Here is a 21177-nt window from a genome sequence, read left to right as displayed (position 1 = left end):
TTCAGAGTCACCCCCAGCAGCCACTTGAAGAGAAGCGCACGCTTTGCAACTTTGCCCTTCATACATACATTCTCATCAGCCTAAAAGCACAATCAAAAGGACGTGCCTCTGGAGGATTCGCGCGAACAAAGATATTATTTTCATATTTCGGAGTTTGAATAGATGTAAAGCAGGCATTGACTGTTGTTCGCGACTTCACAAACTGCTCGCTATTTCTCGAAGTCTCATTAATTTTGAGGACAGAAATGTCAGCTGCTGACAAACGAGAGTAAGTTGTCAAGACGAACAAAGTGGCAAAATCAGTCACGACAGGGATATATTTCTTCCAGCTCAGTAATTGAGACGAGTTTTAACGCTCAAAAGAAGCCTCATCATTTATAATGGACGTTCCATATTTTATCTTATGGTTTCTAAGAATTTATACAATTTTTAACAATGATTGTGACTCATTGCGGCGAGAGTAATATTATTATGTGTTCGTTCAGTTTTAAAACTTTTCCTTCGACTTTACGCTCTCATTTTTAATGACTCTTATCCCAATTTGCAAAACCAATGTTGAATTGCTTATTAGTTTCAATTGAAGTAAAAGCTAATCACAGAGAAGGTTTATACAACAATTATTAAAGTATATAAAATATAGGAGGGCCATAAGTCATGATTTATTACAATTTTTGATACAATTTTATAAATCGGAAGTTTATTCTCAGCAGTGAAACAACAAAAATAGAAGGCACATGCAGTAATAATTATGACTTGTCAAAGGGTTTTATCAGTAACAAGAGCACCAATTTTGGAAAGAGCGGGAGAATTCTTTAATTTGGGAGAACAAAGCGAAATGAAATATTGAATTATATTTTTATTTTGAAACTCATATTTCCTGTGACTGCAATAATTTCTTAAAATTGCTTATGTAGTAAGTGTGGATTAAGGCAGTTGAAATTTAATAAAAATAAACCATAAAAATTTACGCAACGAGGATGTTGTCCGGTCTCATTTATTGCGACATGGAAAAACCAACCTCGAGTGTTGTCATCTTAACAATGAAACCAAACTCCAATTTATTTGTCGGACCAAGATTAAATATTTCCGTGCCCTTTTGTAGCGCAGCAGGCTCTGCCTAAAATGCCGATTTGATCAAATATTTTTTACAAAACAGCAGTTTGAGACCCATGATTTAAAGTTTGCAGAATCTTAGGATTGCAAAATTATTGGTGCTCATTGGATTCTTTCATTTCATATCAAGGATGTGCCAAAAAACTAACCCCTCTCACTTTCAAAGCCTAATTTAAAAAAAAATGTATAGTCCCACTTATCACACCACCTCTCCAAGATGAAAAAATAGCTCAATGATTTTCAAATGGCTACTCCCATAGGCGAACAACAAGGAATGGAGAAGGCTTAAAAATGAAAAAATAGTAAAAGAAAAATATAATCACATGCTCTCTCACTGTGCAGCAGCTGCTTCGACCCCGCAGGCCTCATCAGCAATGCTTAACCTCAAAACAAAATTCATGCCACGGTATATTAGCTGCAGAGAAATTGTGGAAAAGTCAAACTGCACTACTTGCCTCTGAGTGTAAACGAAAATAAAGTAATAATTATTATCGATTTAGACCACAAGAATAAGAAAAATCCTCTATTTTTTAAGAGCACTTCATATTTTACAAACATTTAAAAATGCAATTATGAAATTGTTGTGCTTTTCTGTTTTTAGGGATGCTGTTTCACCGCGCAATCCTGATGAGTGGCTCGTCGCTAAGTCCATGGGCGCTGGTGGCCGACCCGTCCAAGTTCGCGCGGCACGTGGCGTCGAGCGTCAACTGCAGCGTCGACGTGCCGGACACGCACCTGCTCAAGTGTCTGCGCGAGCGGCCGCTGGAGGCTTTGATGCGGGTGCCGTCGCCGCAGCTGTACCCTGCAGATGGCTCGCTGGACATGGTGAGCGGCGGCCACTTTTCGGCCACGGCCTTCGGGCCCAGCGTGGACGGCGTGGTGATCGACGCGCCGCCGCCGATGGCCAACGTCTGGAACAGCGGGCAACAACGTGGTGGTTCCGGGATTAATTCGAACTTTGTCATCCTGGACACGATCGGCGGCTCGGCGGGCGGAGGGAGCTCCGGCAGCGTCAACCCTGAGGAAATGATGCAGAAAAAGTACATCGACCGGCTTGGCAGGTTTGTCGCCGTGCCAGAAGCACTTTTTATCCAATTAAGCCGCTGTTTATCTTGCTACTTCATCGCATATTCTTTAATCCGGCTTTTCGACGAAGGATGCTCGAGAATGGCGAATTATAAACTCCGCGAAGGCGCAAAGTTTGCGCCGATGCCAAAGGAAGTGAAGAGCCGACGCTCGCGAGAGATAACTAATTTAAAATTACAGCAATGGTCCCTTGAAATAATTGTCCTGAAAAATATGCCTTGGTGGTGATAAAAATGCCACTATCAACAGAGGTGGCGTAAATGAACCATTTGATGTCGTGGAAAAGCTGTTTATACCACTTAAAAAGAAAATGTCGCAATTTTTTATGTCCTTTTAACACGCTATAAAAACAGAAAACCGTGAATGGGAAAAGGGCTTTTAGGTTTTGTTTCAAAACAAGGCGCAGTATTTGTTGTGTCCGAATATTGTCTAAACACAACGGAAACGAACCGCACATTTCTAACTCTTTTAAAAATGGAAATTTCCCGCTCCGCAATGAACACCTTTTTTGTTCCGCTTCCATTGCCGTCAGTCTTCTCAAATTTGTCAGCATAGTTGAAGAAGAAGGGAAACACAATTCTGGCACAATTGGTGAATTGCTCTTGTCTCAGCTATTTCGGGCCACATCTGTTGCCCTAAATGTAATTTTCCATTATGGAACCAAACATGTCACTTCCCTTAAATAGGGCAACAGATGCGACAGAAACTAGTTGAGATGGATTTGCCCCAAAGAAGACGTATCTTTCAATAAACCAAACTAACTATTTTTAAAATTATCCCTCTCAACGATTTATTTGCTTAAAATTTTTTATGAAAAAATTATGCATAACCATACTGTGTAGGCTTTAAACTGTATATTTGATCAATTTAACGAGCTATTTATCATGTTCTCGCGAATTATTACAATTGCAAACAAATAAAGAAATTATCATGTCAATAAATGCAGGATTCCTCTTTCTTTGAAATTAGCTTTTCAATAAAATGGATAGTATTTGTGAGCTGGTGAATTTTTGTGAGGGAAGGTTAAAATCACAGAGAGGGCGAGTGATGAGATTCCGTCACTCATATCCTCTTTTCGATTTTATTCAGAAATGAGAAAAGCTTAACCGTTTTCGACGATCGCTGAATCAGAATTCTCTGCAGCTTACACAGTGGTTATGAATTCTGCTTTTGGAGGTAAATATAGTACTGCTGATGAGGCCTGCGGGGCTGAAACAGCCGCTGTACAGTACGAGAACGGTATTTGATTTTTCCTCATATAATTTTCACTAAAAGCTATCCATCCAGATTTAATGTTCCACACAGACTACAGCCATGCAGTATAAATATCTCATTTAATTAAAATTACAATTTCTGAGGCTGTAATTTTTCTAAATAAATTTTCAGTTACGTTAGATTTTCTGACTAAAAATGAGATTTCTAGATACATTTTGTGTTGCCTTCTCGTTAAATACAACTAAACGATGATATAAATTCGACGTAACATCGGGTTTTTCTCCCTCTATTAAAACTAGGGTTAAAAGCAACCAAAATTGTTAGAAATCGAAAGAAATAAAGACAAATATTTTCGTATGAATATACTTTTAGCCCACCAAAAATAAAAATTATTTCAAGCATTTGTTAGTTTACAGAAGGCTTTACTGAGGACTTACACAGTTTTTAGTTGCTCAATGTCGGTTAAATGATTTGAAGTTTAGCTCGAAAAAGTCAAAAGTCTTAAGAATGCGTGATTAGTGCTCGTTCTTTGATTGGAGGACAGAGAAAAACCAGTGTACCGTCTTTATTTCCCCACCAAAAATCAATATTTAATCCCTTGAAGAGCAAATTAAAAAGTAAAACAAAATACATTTTTAATTGTGATTATTCATTCATTCAACTTCTTAACAAGTCATCCAGATTAGTGAAAACGCGATAAAATGCTAAATCTCATAATCCGATTAGTTTTTGAACTTTCAACAAGTTTCCAGGTTCCAAGTCGCGTCAATTTCCATTGACGGAGCAGTCTGTCTGCGAATTGGTGAAGCAACCATCAGCGATTTAGCGATGTTATTTTAGATGTCACCCGTGCAAACGGCTTTTAAACTAGTTTGCCGGGTCAAAAGTTACGCAATCAGCCAAACTAACTTTTCGCAGGTTGCCAAATTTTACACCTTGCCGGCGCCGGCAGTCGCTCACTCAAAATCGGGGAAACTTTCCGACACAGCCACAAGCGTGCTCGACTCCTTGCGCTTCACCGATCGGCGAGTAAACGATCTTGCAGCCAACGAGCCTTGATAATAATCACATCAAGATATTCCGCCTTGGCAGTCCCATTGAGCGCGAGACCCTCAGCTGCCTTTTCATTTGCAATTTGCACCAATTTGCGTGCGCTGCACGTCAAAGAGGCCGTTCTTGTTCCGACAAAGTGTAAGGCAAAAGCACGGGAAGCGTTTAAACGAAAGTTATGCAACAAGCGGGGCATTTATGCTGCGCAGGCTGCAGGACACTGATACCCCTCGTTCACGCTCGGCTGCCGGTGAATAGAGTCGAACGAACGCAGTGGCTCCAGTCACCGTGCACAAATCATAGTCCCGGCACTAAAAGAGGAAGGAATTTATTTGCCTTAAACTGCTGCCCTCCTCTTTTATGGTGGTCGCGCACTACGCTGACAAAGCGGTGCCGTTTTCTGTTATTTCCTGAAAATATATGTACATATCGTTTATCAAAAGAAAAACGGCCAGAGATAAAAGAAAGGGGATACTGTAGACGAGGGCCAAATTGCAAAGGACTTCTTTTCGGCTCTGCCTCCTCAGGAATTTCGCTTTCTTTTCTCTGGCTTCTTCCTTTCTGTTTTTTATGCAGCAAGGAAGAAAATGACAAATAGCGCAATGCAAAAGTTAAAATAACTGTCTAGAGAGCATTTATGAATAGCAGAAACGTGAAAATCGAGTTGCTCACTGCTTTTGCATGAATCCGCTCTCGCAGGATAAATATTGGTCCAACGACACTATCTTGGAAACACTGCTTTTCTTCCTTTTCCTGCTCCAGTTCAATATTTGATCTGCAACCGTCTGAAAACTCAAAATGAGAGCGCAAAACGATTGCCAAGAGCGCTAAGGATTACGCAAGCTAGAGCATCTTTCGTCGACAGCTCGTGGATATAAAATCTTCTCGTAATCTATAAAAGTTTAAACGAATTATTGGTACTTTGTCTGACTGGCTGAGCAAAAACTCTGTTCGTAGCTTACATATGAGAAAGAGAAACTTTTTATTGCCTCTCTCTGATTTATTTTTAGAGTTTGTTTTAAAGCAAAAGTATAAAGCCAGTTAATAATTTTTCTGTCTAATACAGCTATTAGTTAGTTTTTTTCTTACAAATTGTGCCAAATTGGAGTTTTTTTAAACATTATTTTGTTAGTGGATAAAGGTAAAAATACAACATGTGAAGAGTTTTTTTTTCCTAATTTTCCAGTTTGACCAAAATTAATACAGGATATTTTTGTCTCATTCTGTGAATTTTTTATTGCTGCAAGTCAGCATGACAAGGAAATATTATCCTCAGAGTAAAATTTCCAATAATCTTTCACATTCTGCAAGATCCTAAATTTATTTTTAAGAGCCTAGAAAACCTTGGCCGTGATTGATTGTTAAATGTAATTTTCACTATTTTACCATTCGTGTAATATCTCTTTTAGCTAGGACGAGGTAGACCGATCATCGCCTTTAAATTTTCACAGGTATTTTATCAATCAACATAAGAGCCGTCTTGCTAAAAGAGACATTACAGGAATGGTCCTCCTGGTTGGATGCACTCTTTTAAAACATATTTCAGAATAAAATCAAGAAAGTAATATGATAATTTAAAACGAGGTGCACTACCTTCAACCAGTTTTATTTATTGAAATAATTCAACTATTTTGGCAATGTTGTTGCACGTTTGAGGTAATTCTTTCAACGTTTTATGCGCACAGGTACGACTTGCTGTTTGGGGTCGTCAGAGCCGAAGCGTACTTCGTGTTCGCCGCCGAAGACATTCAGTACGGAATCGAAAACGAACGGCGTGGAAAGCTGCTGAAAGCCTTTGTCAGAGACACCTACAGGTGGGCTTTAAATAATAAAAATCTCGCACGCACAGGCGTGACTGGGGCCTCTTTCTGGGGCTTTTTCTTCCCTTTGTTCGCAGGTACCACCAGAACGAGATTCTGGCGACGGTCGTGAACGAGTACACCGACTGGGAGCGTCCCGTGCAGCACCCGATCAACATTCGGGACGAGACAATGGAGGCGCTCGGCGACGCCCAAGTGGTGGCGCCGCTCGTGCGCACCGGAGACTTCCACTCGGTCTCCAGACCCTCCAACTCGTTCTTCTATGTCTTCGACTACCAGACCAAATTCGGAGATTTCCCTCAGGTGATACAAAAATGCTTTTTGTCCGATTACATTTTTCGCACGTGCCAGCCGGGCACCACTGCTCGGATTTGTATTTTATTACCGTCCACACACGATTTTTTTTATTTATTTTCCAAATATCCACCCGGTCGCGCTTTATTGGCGTTTTTATATCATTTGCAAAGAGCAGCATCTGCCCCGGTGCTTGTTTTATGGGCTTTTTGCGCGTGACGCGCGGATTTCGGCGGACTTTCACCGGATTCCGGTCCGCACGTTTATTTGCCCCAGCGAGGCGCGCCTTTTCATCAGCGTAAATGATTAAAAAAGCAGCCGCAGCCACTCTTGCATGCGAGTCGGGGGTAAACAGGTGGAAACACTAGTTAGCCGACTTTTCTCATTTCACGCATCCCCCCTTTTCGGTCTCGCCCGCAACTTTTCGCTCTTTAATTTGCGAAAACCTGCACATACATGCAATTGATTACTCGGTGGGCTGAAAGGGTCGGAAGCAGCATTCTACACGATTAAAAGTTGTCCGCCACGCTCAGAGGGCGACGAGAATAAGTTCAAAGCAGTAGTATCAGCATGTCGAGACTGAGCATGAAGCGCTAATAAATAATTTCGCGCATGCAGCCGTAAAGTTGGCAGTAAAAAACTAGTACAATTTGGGGCGAGAGGCAATCACGCAAAAAGCACGAGGCGCCGCTCCTTTTGAACTCCTCTCGCATACATTCATAATAAATTCTCGGGAGTTGAACTGATTTGCAAAGTTTGCCAACACGTACTCTTAATGACGATGATGACCTGATAAGCAGGAAAGCGGCGCGCCAGGAAAGTATAAATTAAAAACTTCACGACGACGAGCCAGGCCATCATCGTGCCATGCAACACTTACTTTTCCGCCCTCTCAAAGTTCTCCGGCGAGCGAGTGCAGGAGCGCCCGCACCGCCTCCGCAGCCGCCGCCGGCCCGAATGTGTATTAATCTGGAGAAATCCAATTAATTTCATGCGAGAGCGCCCATTTTTTAACACAAAACTTCCCCTGCTTCTGCCGAAGGACAGATGAGAGAGAGAGGGGGGGGTTGCTTGCTTTTGGTAATATGAAAAGCTGCATTGGCAAATACAAGCAAACTATTTTAATTAAATTCGCAGAGACTTTTCTCTCTGGAGAGCAATTTTTCCAGTTTCCTCTCTTTCATATTCCTGCTGCTCCTCAGAGTTATATCAGTGGGAAAAGCTGCATGTTCTCTCGGTGATGCTCTCGATACTTTTTTACGCGCCTCCCTCAAGATTAATATTTATAAACTGGTCTGAGAAATAATCGGCATAACTTATTATTCATCAGACAATTCTTAAATTGTTCTCTCCTAAGAAAGTCTGAACAAAGCAAAATTTATTCCTGCTGTAGGATCAATATTGAAACCATATACAGCTTCTACAGTGTTGATGCAGATGGGGTAATTTTACGTACAAAAGGGTGATTTTAAACTAATAAAGATTAAGAAAATAATAGTCTTCTGTTAGCATTTATACTTTAAGTGTTTGCATTGAAATCCCAAAGTTAAACAAGGACTTTGATCAACCTCGTTAAGGAAATTTCTGAACGCTCAGGCTCAGGAGGTAGTTTCCTAAATTTTGCAACTTCCTTTTTGGTTTCTCCCAATGAATTATGCAAAAAGACTTTCCTTAACTCGGTCTAACTCGATCATCTCCTAAAATGAGATTTAATAACGCATCAAACAATGTTTATGTTGAATAATATGAAACTCGTCTTCCGAGAAGAGAAGCTCTTATGAACACATTAAAATTTAAAGTCAACAACTCATATATTGCTATGAGTAAATTTCGTGCGATTTCTGGTTCACTGCGACGAAATCCAAAGTAACTTCTGTAAAATTATTTTTACTACTCAAGGCAAAATATTTTTATAACTGTGAAGCCAAACAAAACAGGCTGCATTTTCCTCCTGCTGGAAATTGCACCGCCCGCGTTGGCCTAGAAATCTAATATAGGTAAATCCGAACGAAATAAACCTATTCAAGAATATCTCTGACCATAGGTGTAATAAAAGAATACATATTTTGGGTGAAACCGTAGCAAAACACGCAGCCCCGATGTGTTTGAGTGTAATAAAATTTGCCGGAACTCATGTTGCAGCGGCAGGGGTGCGTGCACGGCGAGGAGCTGCCCTACATTTTCGGCGCACCGCTGGTGGGCGGCCTCTCGCACTTCCCTCGCAACTACACCAAGGCCGAGGTGCAACTCTCCGAGGCAGTCATGATTTACTGGAGCAATTTTGCGCGCACAGGGTGAGTAGAGCGACAGCGAGAAAGAAAGAACGAAGGAAAGAATAAATGCACGCCGCCGCCGCCGCCGTCGTCTCGGAGGTGTAACCCCTTGTCACTCTTGATATTGTGTACACAGGAACCCAAACGAGCCGCTGGAGCCAGACGCGGCGATACTGCACGCTGGCAGGAGCGAGAGAAATCGATTCAGGAACATCGAGTGGCCGCCCTACGAAGCCGTGCACAAGAAGTACCTCAGCATCGGTAAATTCGCAAACAAAATGAATGTCTTTGCTTTGCCCGCTCTCTCGCACCACGTAGACACTCGTCTCTCTTCTTCTGCTCCTCCTCCCCTCTTCCTCGCGGCCCCGAGAAAGCAGAGATAGCGGTGCACTCGTTCACTGGGCAGGGGCTCTTCGTCTCTCACTCAAACAAGGATGAGCTACTATGAGCGATAAGGTCACGTTGGCCGGGTTCTCCTAGGGGACCGAATTTACGACGCTCGCAAATTTTCGCCCGCCGCTTATCTCTGCCCTTTTATTGGCACACCATAAATTTGTTAATTGCTTTTGGGATAATGATTTGCGCCCGCGTGTTTACATTTTCGATAATGCGATTCGAATCTTGGTCGCATTTTTGACGAGCGCGAAAGAGATTAGCTATTGCATCGTTAGAGCATCACTTTTCAATCAGTGAGGCGTTTTTCTTTGATGACATTTTCCTCTTAGACGCTCTACGCGCTTGTTATTTGGCTAATGAATTTCAAATATCGTACTGCTGTGCAAACAGAAAAACCATCTCCTCTCTTGCAAATCAAATCCGCGCGGAGTCAGCAGCGGCACAATTTTTCCCACATCTAATCACGAGCGGTTCGACATCTTCAATTACCACTAAAAGCCACATTTTTTCGTGGAAACCCTTTGCATCGTTGCCGCCAATCCTTTTATTCAAGCGGAAGCGTCTCTGCAGTAATTTGTCACTAAGCTAGGATTCCAATTAAGACGAACGGCAAAGAGCCCTTGGAACCGCTCTTCAATTACACCCCTTTGCTAAGCATAGGTACACATAAGACAGAATTGAAAAGAGCAAGTTGGTCCAGTTTTGAGAGCCCTCGCCGACTCGCTAAACAAACCAAGCCGACCGTATAGATCCCGAAACTTTGAGGCTCGCGCAGAGCTTATGGATTTGCACGAAATTCTCGGGCTCAAAAAGTGATACACACTTAAAGAAAGTTGGTAATAAAATTTGCCTGCCGCTCTGCGTATAGAGATAAGAAATAAACTTTAAGGAGCGCGTTGTACGATTTTTCCGATCCGCTTGGAATAAAGTACGGGCGCTACGCTCCCGGAAGGTTTTATGGTCAGGCACACTTCCCGCCGCCCCAAGAACACCATAGCAGATGAGATGCAATAATAATTTCGCGAGCAAATCAATTGCGCTCTCGCGTTTTGGGGAAAAAGGGGTAGAGAGCAAGGAACGAGGTCTCTCGGCCAGATATTACTTTTATCTTGAGGGTTTACGCAATTTTTATGAGTGTCATTTTGGTCGAGCGCCAAAAGTGTATGTGTATAACATATTGCGGGGCGAACAATGTTCGCTGAATTCAAATGACATGTGCATACACGCAACGCAGTCACACACATACACTCGTCGTCACAAAGGGCCAGCTTTTCAACATTCAAGTGCGGCCGCGCCGCCGCCGCTACTCCAGCTTGCGCAAAACAAACTCCCACACCCGTTCGTTTCAATTCACAGAGCATATAGAGAGCGACTTGCGGACCAACTGGGAAATGCCTGGCAAAAACGGCAAGGTTTTCCGCGGTATTGAGCCCGGATTAGGCGCAACGCGTTTGCGAACGGATGGGATTTCGCCTCACGGGAATTTGCAAGAATAGGCTTAGCAGTTTGGGAAAAATTCGGTTCCAAGCACCGCCGCCGTAGCTGCTGCTATTTACCTGGCTAAAAGGCTTTCGCCGAAGGGCGAGGCCGTCATTAACGGATGAGCCAGCCGGCCGGCCCAGGGCCCTGGCGAAAAATTAAACTTTAATTGCGCCCTTAAGTATTCATGAGCGCGCGAAACTTTGCTGTTGCCTCGCCACCCGACGCTGCCTATGTTTAACACTCAATTCCGAACTCGCGAGAGCGCGCAAACAGAGAAAGGGACGCCGCCGCGTAAAACTGTTCAAGTGAACATTGTACAGAATACAAATTGCTTTTGACGAGTGTGTTTGCGAAGAAATAAAAGCGAGTATTACGCACGCAGCCTTTCCTGCTCGCATATCCCAATTGGCACTTTAAAAGCAGGCGAGGAACTCGCCCATTAAAAAGCTCAGCTCAATACACATTTCAAGCACCAGCAACAAGTAATTTTTGAATTAAAGCATTTATCTCCAAAACGACCGGCAGGGTCTACCGATTAATCTTCGCCTTTTTTCTCAGTCGCACCAACGTAAGTGGTGTAATCAGCCAATTTCCATCTTAGCTCCTGAAAAGCTTTTGCTTCAATTGGCTCTATTGTTTTCCGAGAGCGATATTAAGGAAAGTTTCTTCGTTTAACAACCTTTTAAATGATGAATCACTGATAATCGGTCTTCGGCCGGGTGATTGCCTACGCTCATCAATTAATTTTTCCTTTATCTCTATCAATATCACGTCAATACGAAACTTCGCTCATGATATGGCCCATTTAACACAAGATTGTGCAAATGAGCAATCATTAGGCGTCGTCTTTTTTAGGCTAAAAAGCTTTTTGGTTTGATTGCCCATCCCCTAAAAATTGTTATTTTGACGGCAACTTCCTTTTCGTTTCAGACACAAAGCCGAAGCTGAAAAACCACTACCGAGCGCACCGGCTGTCCTTCTGGCTGAACCTGGTGCCCGACCTGCACCGTCCCGGGGGTCCGGACATCCCGCCGTCGCACCACCTGCTCAACAGCCAGGACGAGGCGGAAACCTCGCAGCGCAGCTACTTTCCGTCCCTGCCCAAGTCGATCTGGCCGGGCATCTCGAGTCTAATGCCGGGCGGGACGGCTGTGCCGAGCCAGGGCGGCGCCGGTGCCGGCGGGTTCAACCTGACAGCGGCCGTCATGACGCGGGTCACCTCGAGTCCGAAAATCGAGGAGAACGTCCAGTCGCTGCACACGCCGGAGAGCGGCGAGCAGCACGAGGACGGCTTCGCCGTTTACTCGACCGCGCTGTCCGTGACGGTGGCCATCGGCTGCTCGCTGCTCATCCTCAACGTGCTCATCTTCGCCGGCGTCTACTACCAGCGGGACAAGCAGAAGATCGAGGTGAAGCGACGCAACGAGAACGGTGGGCAGCTGGCCGAGCTGGAGCTGGCCGCCGCCGCGGCCGCCTCCATGGGCAAGCACCAGCCGCCGCCTGACCCCGGCGGGGGCGGGCAGACGCAGCTGCCACCGCCAGAGTTCGCCGACGTGCTGCCCGCGGCGCACTACTACCCGCACCACCACCACCACCACACCCTTCCGCGGCCTCCGCCGCCCCCCAAGTCGGTAGCCCCGCCGCCCGAGCTGATCGGCGGCCCAATGCCCCCGCCGGCCGTGGTGGTCACCGCCTCCGGCACCCTGCAGCGCTCGCGGACGCACGTCGAGTCGGCGTCGAGCGGCGCCAGCTCCCCAGTGGGCAACGCTCCCGGCAAAACGGCCACGCTGAAGAAAGCCAACCTGCATGGCAAGGTGTCCCAGCTGGCGAACTCTATCGACGAGCTCAGAGTATAACGGGCCCCGCGGGTCTAGTGCGCGACGAGGAAGGAGTCTTTCATGCTGCGTGAGTGCGTGCGTGTGCGAGCGAGTATGTCGGTGTCTTTACTGTGCTGCTGCCACCGTGGTAGCATCCATTGGAAATAATAAAATGCCGCGAGTGTGTGTGTTTGTTTGTTTGTCTGCGAGTCAGTGAAAGAGTGTGCGCGCGACCGCGGAGCCAGGGACTCGTTTGTACACACAAACGTTCAGTGCGTGATTCTCTCTATCTAACCTAGCGAATAGAGTCTATTATTGTTGCATTGAATTTATATGAAATTATTATTATACCAGAGAACAATGGCACTCACTTGGAAACTGAAGGGAGAACTTCTATATGAGCACTTCTTTCCGCAAATTCCTTTTCGTCGACGGGGTTGCCAGGCTTTATTGTTTATTCGTTGTGTGGAATGTTTCGTGTTTTTTTGAGAATGGGAAAGCATTCCGAGAAAAATGCGTCAATCTTCATTCTTGCTCCGTAAAAAGATTAATGGGAGCCCCATTTCAAATCTTGCTCTTTCTATTTTACAAAATCGAAAATTAAAAAAAAACACAGCACTTCGAAAATTCGTGATGTATTTAGCTTTATCACAGGGATCTCCCACGTAAATTGCATTCCACGTTGTGTCAACTGAGATTGCATTACAGTCTAGGAAGCATTTTTCACCCACCACGTCACATTCCACGCTCGGCAGATTTTATGATCTGGCAGCCTCGTATATCCCATTCGCTGATTTACAAACCTTTTCCATGCGTGCAATTCGGCGACAGAAATTCACAGCTCCAGTTAGAGCACGTTTTTAATATCCCCCGTTCCGCGATGAGAGAAACTTTTTAATTTTTCATATGCGCTGCTCCCTCGAAACTTGTTGCTCGTGACGAGATACGACGACGTGCACACACGCATTTGCCATATTGAGAGAGAGAACAGCGCGCAGCACAGCTCTGCGCGCGATTTTTAATCTGCAAGCATGATGTATTATGAAAATCACCGGGCTGCCGCTGGCTAAATAAAGAATCTTATTAACGTAAAAGCTTTTCAGTTAATCCTTTGCTTGTACATTGAACAAAAAGTGCTGCGATCTGAGTCAGGCGCCGTTAAATGAATAGTAAAGAGGATCACCATTGAAAGGACACGCAATTAAACGCGCGTCGTCCAGCCTCGACCTTCAGAACGCCTACGCGCGGAAAAATAAAAGCGAGTGCTCGCGTCCAACGCTAATTGCTAAATCTTAATAATAAATTTCTCAAAGGGTCGCGCACAATCATTCCCTCTTTTCCCGCAGACCGGCCGCCGCTTTTTTTCTGCCCGCTTGCAATTTAAAATTCCGCCCTTAGCCACCCTCGACTCGTAAAATCGATAACCGTAAAAACCCGACCTGCTTTCGTAATTGAAGTCATTCCCGACGCAATCCGCTGTTTTAACCCTTAAATTGATGTCCCTTTAAGTGCCTCGGCTGCTTCGTTAACATTTAAACAAAAACACGGCGGCATTTATTCCCGAAGTGGAGGTCGCATGAACTCTCTGTGCACGTCTCGGGTTTTATTTTATCCAGCAGCAGCAGCAGAAGCTCTCGCCGGGTCGTAAATCGCATCTGTGGTTTTCTGTTGCCGACCAGCACTTTCCCAGTGCAGCCAGAAGGGTTGATAAACTCGATATTTTCACGTGAAAAAACTAACTACGCTGTTTGTACCCAAAATAGTCCACCACTTCCATTGCGCTGACCGCGCACTTGTTAATTGACGTGTCACAAAAAGGTTGTATTTACGTAAATCAGCCGCACTTCATTGCGCCAGGGGCTAAAATGCCACGCAAATCCTCAGTTCTGAGTAGGAAAAAAATCGGTTTCCCTCTTCTTGGCATTTGATTTACGTCAATTTTCCTAAGTGGCGCCGACGAGTTGCGGCAAGAACAATTAATGGATCACTCAAAAAAACAAAATCAAACGAGCATAGTATTAAACAATCAGACACATCCTCCTCCTTGGATTAGCAAAAGAAGTGCATTATTTGCTTAAATCGTAATGCTGACCAAAAAACTCAAAATGATATAGTCTCGATTTCGTGTTGGACGCGGATCGTCACTTTGATATTGTCATCTGAACCTTTTTGTCCCAACCCGAAGATTGATTGGCTATTCGATTCGGCCATTGTGCAAAAATGCTCTCAACGGGCTGCTTATTCTGTAAAAATTTGTCTCTCGCAGGGTTCGGAACAAAACCACTCTCACACACTTACGAGAAAACGCTCAATGTTTTTATATTTGACCAATGCCACTATGTATATTTAATAGAAACTACGAGGAAAAAATTATTACACGTTTGAAACTTTTGTGGAGAGAAAGACAAACACTATATGAATGCGACACACGCTCTGTTTGGCTGAGAGAGATTATAATTATACAAAAGAAAAAAATATTGAATGGACTTGCTGTCTTTTTTGGGGAAATCCCCTCTATGGAGACAGACTCAATGCATTTTCGGACGCAGCTGGAATTTTTAAACCTCTACTTTTTTACTTTTAACGCGAAATTGTTCTGACTTAGACGAAACTGTGACTCGTTAGATGATATCACTTCGATAGCAACAGTGAATTATGTACATTCAATTATTTCAGCAGTGTGTACGTGAGTAATTAAAGCAGAAAAACGCAAAAGCCCCAGCATCTCATTATTACGCTAAACACTTGATTGTTCCCCATCCTTTTTGGTGACCGCGAGATGGACAAGAGGCGAAATTGTTACACTGACGCACTACGCAAGCAGAGACAAATGACGAGAAGAGAGAAAGGAACGCGCGCCTTGATGTAAAAATAGCCGTAATAGATTGGCGCGCGTGCACACGGTGTTAAATTATGCCTGGAAAGTATATATTATTTTAATTGGAAACAAACAACTGTTTGTATGACTGATAAATAAAAGTCATCAAACCCTTCGAAACGCCAAGCGGTCGTTGTTTGATTTTAATTAATTCCTCCGACCGAAATTGCCTGTTTGTTCCCGTTTGTTTGCCCAAGTTTCAGAGCCGCAGTCGAGTGCAGCAGTCAGTTGTTTGATCAGCGAGGGCGCTTCGCAAAAAGGCTGACGCTGAATGGATTCACCATCAACTCTTGATTGCGAGATGCACATTTGCACCTTTTGTTCGCGCAAATCAGTGAAAGGAGCAGGGACGAGATGTTTGCTGTCTCTTGGGAGTTATTTCAAGAATCTAGGACATCTGTTCTGTCGCTTCCTATCGACATGCAATTATATAAGATAAAGAAGGAAGCAAACCGCAGATTATACGGATTCCTTTCTGAGACTCGCATCCTTTCTCATTATTACTGCATCTCGTCCGCTGCATGGGGACTCGTCTTAAGAGTGTATCTTTCGTAATCAGTTGGTCGCAGCGGTTGTGATCATCCTCGGGTCGCGCCTCTAGTGATATAAAAGAAGATGCGATCTTCCAGTTTTGATTTTCAGAAGGCTCCCCATCTAAACGATATGATTTAATTTGAAACATGAATATTCTGACGGACTTGGTGGAGAGGTTTTTCATTTGACAAGTTTCTTCCTTTTCTTGACAAGCCATTTTTTATAAGTAAGAAATAAAGAGTGATTCTGTTCATGCTTCAGGTAGCATATTATCTTACAATTAGAACACATTTTTACTACGAAAAAGCTTATTTTTTAATTTCTGACCGTAATGAAGGATAAGACCACCCATTAAAAAGTTTTAAAAACTATATCAATTTTTCATGGATAGGCCTGTAAGTGATAAAGGTAAGTGAACTTCAACTTCTTGAATTTTCTTATACAGCACAAAACAATCCAGGCTGCTATAAGCTGTAGGAGGAAACCAAAGTTAAATCGTGTTGAGCAGAAGGTTTGCGTAACACAAGAGAGCTGTTAAAAATTTTATGCTTTTTCCAGGTGGCGGCGTGTGTTTTTAGACAGTTTGTTTTCATATTTGTCGGGTAAATTGTGACAACAACGTGTTTAGCTAAGCATTTTTAGCCAACAATCCCTCCTTTTTGCAGCCTTTTCAAATAATGCTGTAATTTTTATTTTAGCAAAAAAATAAACCCCGTGACTTTTGTAATCATATTAATTAAAAATTTAGAACTTTTAAATTGGATTTCTCCAGTAAAATAACATTAATTTCCGCGTGTTATTTATAAAACAATATACAGTAAAATAAAAAATTATTCTCTCCTCGGAAACAATATAAAATTTTACTACTCTCAATTTTCATTATTTCAGTTTATTTCATCGTCAAAACTGATCGGAAATTATTTGTTGTTTCCTCCTGAAATGTATGATTTATGGCATTGTTGAACTCTCATAAATGGTGACAGGTCCAGATCAGAGTTTTGCACATCAAAATCCAATCGTTCATTTCACATGGCAATCCATCAGGATTTGTAACGTTCATACACCCCATTTATTTCCAAAGCGCTCTCGTGTTCGGAAAATGCAAATCTTAACAAGAAGTGCAATAAGCTGCTGCTTTTTAACCGATGTTTATTCATTGAATCGATCAAGCAAGCTTATTCACTTAGCGAAAACAGACAGCTTTTTAATTTGCCAGCTGATTTGACTTTCGTGTGTACACTTGGCGTGTGGGATTAAATCCGTATAAATATTTAATTAACTCGTTCTCTCGATAATAACCACCGTCGAGTGCGCTTCACTGTAGCAAGAAAATCATTAATAAAGTATCACATTACACACACATCACATGCACTAACGAGAGGAAAATAGGGCAGCGCTCTCGCTATAGAGCTGCATGTTCCCACTTATTAAAAAGCAAGGCACGGAATCCTCTTTCAACCCGATCTGGAGAAGCAATGGACTGCATCTGGTGCATTATGCCGACTCTCCGACCCAGCCGGCGGATAATTTTTAAGCTCTGTGTCGCAGCACCACTTGGCATCCTTATATGGGAACTGTAGAAATGTCACCAGCGGAAAAGTTTCGATTTCTATGCAGATAAGCGCCGGAGCGACATTTGAGGAAAAAAGTTTGCTCATAAACAGACCCGAGTAGAGACGGCCCCGGCGCATTCAATACAGTTTTGTTTCCGAATCATGCGCTGAGCATAATTTAGCTTTTCCGACTCGAGGTCGGTGCAGCGTGTAAGTTCCGAGAAAAGTGGGACACGCGGAGAGCTGGAGAGCTAGCTCGTTCGTCCGTTCGTTGGCTTGCGGCTCGATCGTTTTATTTATTTAAAAAAAATATAAAGTTCCACAACTGCCCCATCGGTACCAGCAAGCAGCAGCAGCAGCAGCTAGGCGCATAGTTGGAGGTTCACAACATTTTTCATGGCTCGGTGGGGCCGTCCAATCCAGCGAGAGGGCAAATGCACTCCGCGACCGACAACAAAGCACCGACCGAGAAATTTCTCTCCTCAGGAGAGTGGTGGTGGTGGTCGACGGCCCACGACTGCCTTTTCATTCTGGGGGCCCTGGCTCCGGCAAGAAGGCAAGAAATGCTACGTATGTGTGAATTGGTGTGCATTGTCCAGCAGCAGCAGCACCTCTTTCTTTAGGAGACTCATCAAAGCGTGCCATCAGGGGGGAGCGAGCGGGTTTATTTCATCCTGGCCACACAGCTGAATAGTAATATTCGGCCGTCGTGCCGGCTGGCTTCTTTTTCAGCCACTTGCTGCGTTTCGTTGCCGCAGAAGAATCGTGTCGAATCGCGCTGAAGCTCCTTCATCATCTTCTTCTTCCCTTCTCTTTTCTATACTGCCCGGCTGATATTTCTCTCGTTGATTCTATTTGCGCCGCCAAAAGTTCGCTCGAGCTATTTTCCCAGAAAACTAGACGGCGGCTGTGAAGCAAGCAGTCTTTCCTAAGGGTTCAAAGGGCGGGCAGCCATTATTTCTTCTCTTTTACCAAACTTTTGGCGGTGTTTTGTATGTTGTACAAATGCTGTGTCTCTCATGACAGCGGAAAGGAAGAAAATATATATTTGCCCAGGAGCGGAATAGGTTTTCCTGCGCAATAAAAATATATGGAAAGGAATGGAATATGACTGCTGGAGTCGGATAGTATTATAACTTTTTCAATTTTAGCCCCTTGAACTCCACAGTTCGAAAGCCGACTCAAGTGTTATGTATATTTTCGTCAATGTAATGGGTAAATGAACTGAGCGACCGGTTTCAAGCCTAAAATGCTTTAAACAAAAACGATTGCATAATATCATTGAGTTATCTTTTGAATGTACTCATCCAACAAAAACAAAAAAGCGAGAGAAGCACATCCCAGGAAGTTAATTATATTTTTCTCTCGTTGGTGGTGCCGTTCAGGAGCCACGAAAATTTAGTAATTCGCAGCGTAAATATTTGAGCAGTGGTCTTCCGCGCTAAAGCAGAGAGAATATAGCGTAGCAGCCACTGCCGCTTTCTCATCATCACATACATACACGCTGTGCTGTCTTTTTTTCGCAAAAAGTGCCCTGCGGCTGTGGTGGCGTCGACGAAATCCTATTTTCTTGCTTCCTCGCACTCCCCGTTTCTAAATCCCTCAGATTTGACGTCGAAATGAGAGGCGGTAAGGGCAAAAATATCCCCTGCGCCATACATAAATATATGTGAATTCACGTGCGCGCGTGTATGAGCAATCGCAAAAAAGGGTAGGGATACACGCGTGCAGTCCTTATTAATTAAACGTAATTCACTAGAACCGCTTTAATTAAAAACAGCCAGGGTGGAGAGGCTATCTGCGCGCGCGGGCATATAAAAACTCATTTTCGGAGCCTGGTCGTGTCATACATTCGGGATGAACGCGCGCCCGATTTAATTTGCGCGACTCGGTGAGCCGTGTGCGCGCCGAGGCAATTAGATAATCACGCACGCAAATTAATTAACCAGAGAGAGAGAGAGAGAGAGAAAAGCAAATAGCCGTCCTGCGCCCTCTCTCGGGCTCCGAAGCATAATAATATGCACACACGTAGACAAGCGGCAGTGAGTGAGCCAGCCAGCCAGCCGAAGCGGTCGGGTAGCCCTTTGCCGAACGAGACGCACACTCAACCCCAACCAGCGTCGGTCGCATTATCAACTCCCCTGGCAGCAGTCACCGAACTGAGACGGACAATTTTTTAACACGCTATATGGGCCCCCTCCCCCCTTAATCTTGTGGACTAAAAATAAAGACTGCCTTTTTTTACGATTTGATGAATATATGAGGCGAAAGGCGCGCGAAAAAAGTGTGATGAATTATGGGAGGCTGCAATATTAAAGGAACAAATCAAATGAATCGAAAATTTATCGCTTTGCGCAATATGGCAGACGGAGATGGTTTTTGTTCTACTTTGATAATATTTACTGTCACTGGGTGTTTGCTTGCAGCCCCTCCGGCAGCGGCAAATGTTTCCGGGGAGAATTTGTAATACCTAGCGGGGGCAAAAACGCGAAACAATTCGTTTCGCATGTGTTTAGCCCATCTATTATTCCGCTACTGCCCGCGCTCTAATATATTCTCCCAGAATCTGACGCAATCGCGATCTTGTGCATTTTTTTGCCCACCGCTCAGATTTCTAACAGGCTTGCTTTATTGCTGGGAAAAAGCAATAAAACGCGAATTTGTCACCTTTGCTGGAAAACAACATGGAAGCACAGTCTGTTAATAAATCCAGGAAAGCGCTTGGCAAAGCTTTTTTTATATAGAACGAGACGACTCGCTGGTAAATGCCTTACTTTAATACACAACACGTTCTCTTACCATCGGCGCAAGTGTTTTTCGTTTGGGATGAATTTTTTTCGGTTTTACTTTACAAACCGAAGTTTTCAGAATCTCAATCCTTTATCGATAATACATTGATGGGAGGGTGCTATTTGGAAAAATATAATTTCCTCGCTATTTTTCACGCCCAAGTGAGTTTTAAAAATAATTTTTAGCTTTATTTATTTTTCATTTTGCACTGTATTATGACCAAAGGCCAAGTTGGTTTGATGGCTTGTTAACAAATGGTAGGTCGTTATAGGATGGTAAAATGTTTCAGCAAAAATATTTCCATTTTAATACCAACAACTTGTAATTTCAATCCTCCACAAGTTCAAAATCAAAATATCAAATTCATAACAATCAAACAACTCGCAGAATAATTAGCAAAATTTACTACTACCTAAACCACTCGCCACTCTACAGCATTTAAAATTCACTTCATGCGTGCTGAAGGCAATTTTTTCATGTTGTTAAAAGCCCTACCGAAAATGTTACTTCAGTGCGAGCTGCACTTAGCGTCGTTTCCATAAATTATCAATTCACAAAGCAGCTGATGACCTCTTATAATATTCCTTCAAACTAACTGTGTGCGCGAGCGAGCGTCGCTGCTCTTTCTAATTAATAGGCAGCCAGGGTAAAAAGCGGCGCTTTTATGACTCCACTCCGGCCGAAAAAGGGTTATTCAACTTTCTCTAGAAGCATTTCGTTGTAAGTGCAACACACCCAGGCCGGCTAGCATTTCCCTTGTTCGTTTCGACACACTCGAACGAAGTGAGTATCATGCGAGTGTGTGTGTGTGTGTGTGTGAGAGAGAGAGAGAGAGAGAGAGAGAGAGAGAGAGAGAGAGAGAGAGAGAGAGAGAGA

General features: G+C 43.6%; 1 protein-coding gene across 1 annotated transcript in view; it reads left to right on the top strand.

The window, feature by feature from the left end:
• Window positions 1-15550, top strand: part of Nlg3 (Neuroligin 3) — a 51126-nt gene extending 35576 nt beyond the window's left edge. Inside the window, exons 4-9 of the mRNA XM_065478001.1 lie at window positions 1715-2174; window positions 6150-6278; window positions 6362-6587; window positions 8721-8872; window positions 8988-9112; window positions 11660-15550. Of these exons, the coding sequence (XP_065334073.1) occupies window positions 1715-2174; window positions 6150-6278; window positions 6362-6587; window positions 8721-8872; window positions 8988-9112; window positions 11660-12585 (2018 nt within the window). The 3' untranslated portion in view covers window positions 12586-15550. The remainder of the gene's footprint in view (window positions 1-1714; window positions 2175-6149; window positions 6279-6361; window positions 6588-8720; window positions 8873-8987; window positions 9113-11659) is intronic.
• Window positions 15551-21177: the final 5627 nt, after the last annotated feature.

Source organism: Cloeon dipterum, chromosome 2, assembly GCF_949628265.1.
Source record: "Cloeon dipterum chromosome 2, ieCloDipt1.1, whole genome shotgun sequence".
Lineage (NCBI taxonomy): Eukaryota > Metazoa > Arthropoda > Insecta > Ephemeroptera > Baetidae > Cloeon > Cloeon dipterum.
Note: the sequence above shows the minus strand (reverse complement) of the source record. Positions and strands in the feature narration are given on the sequence as shown.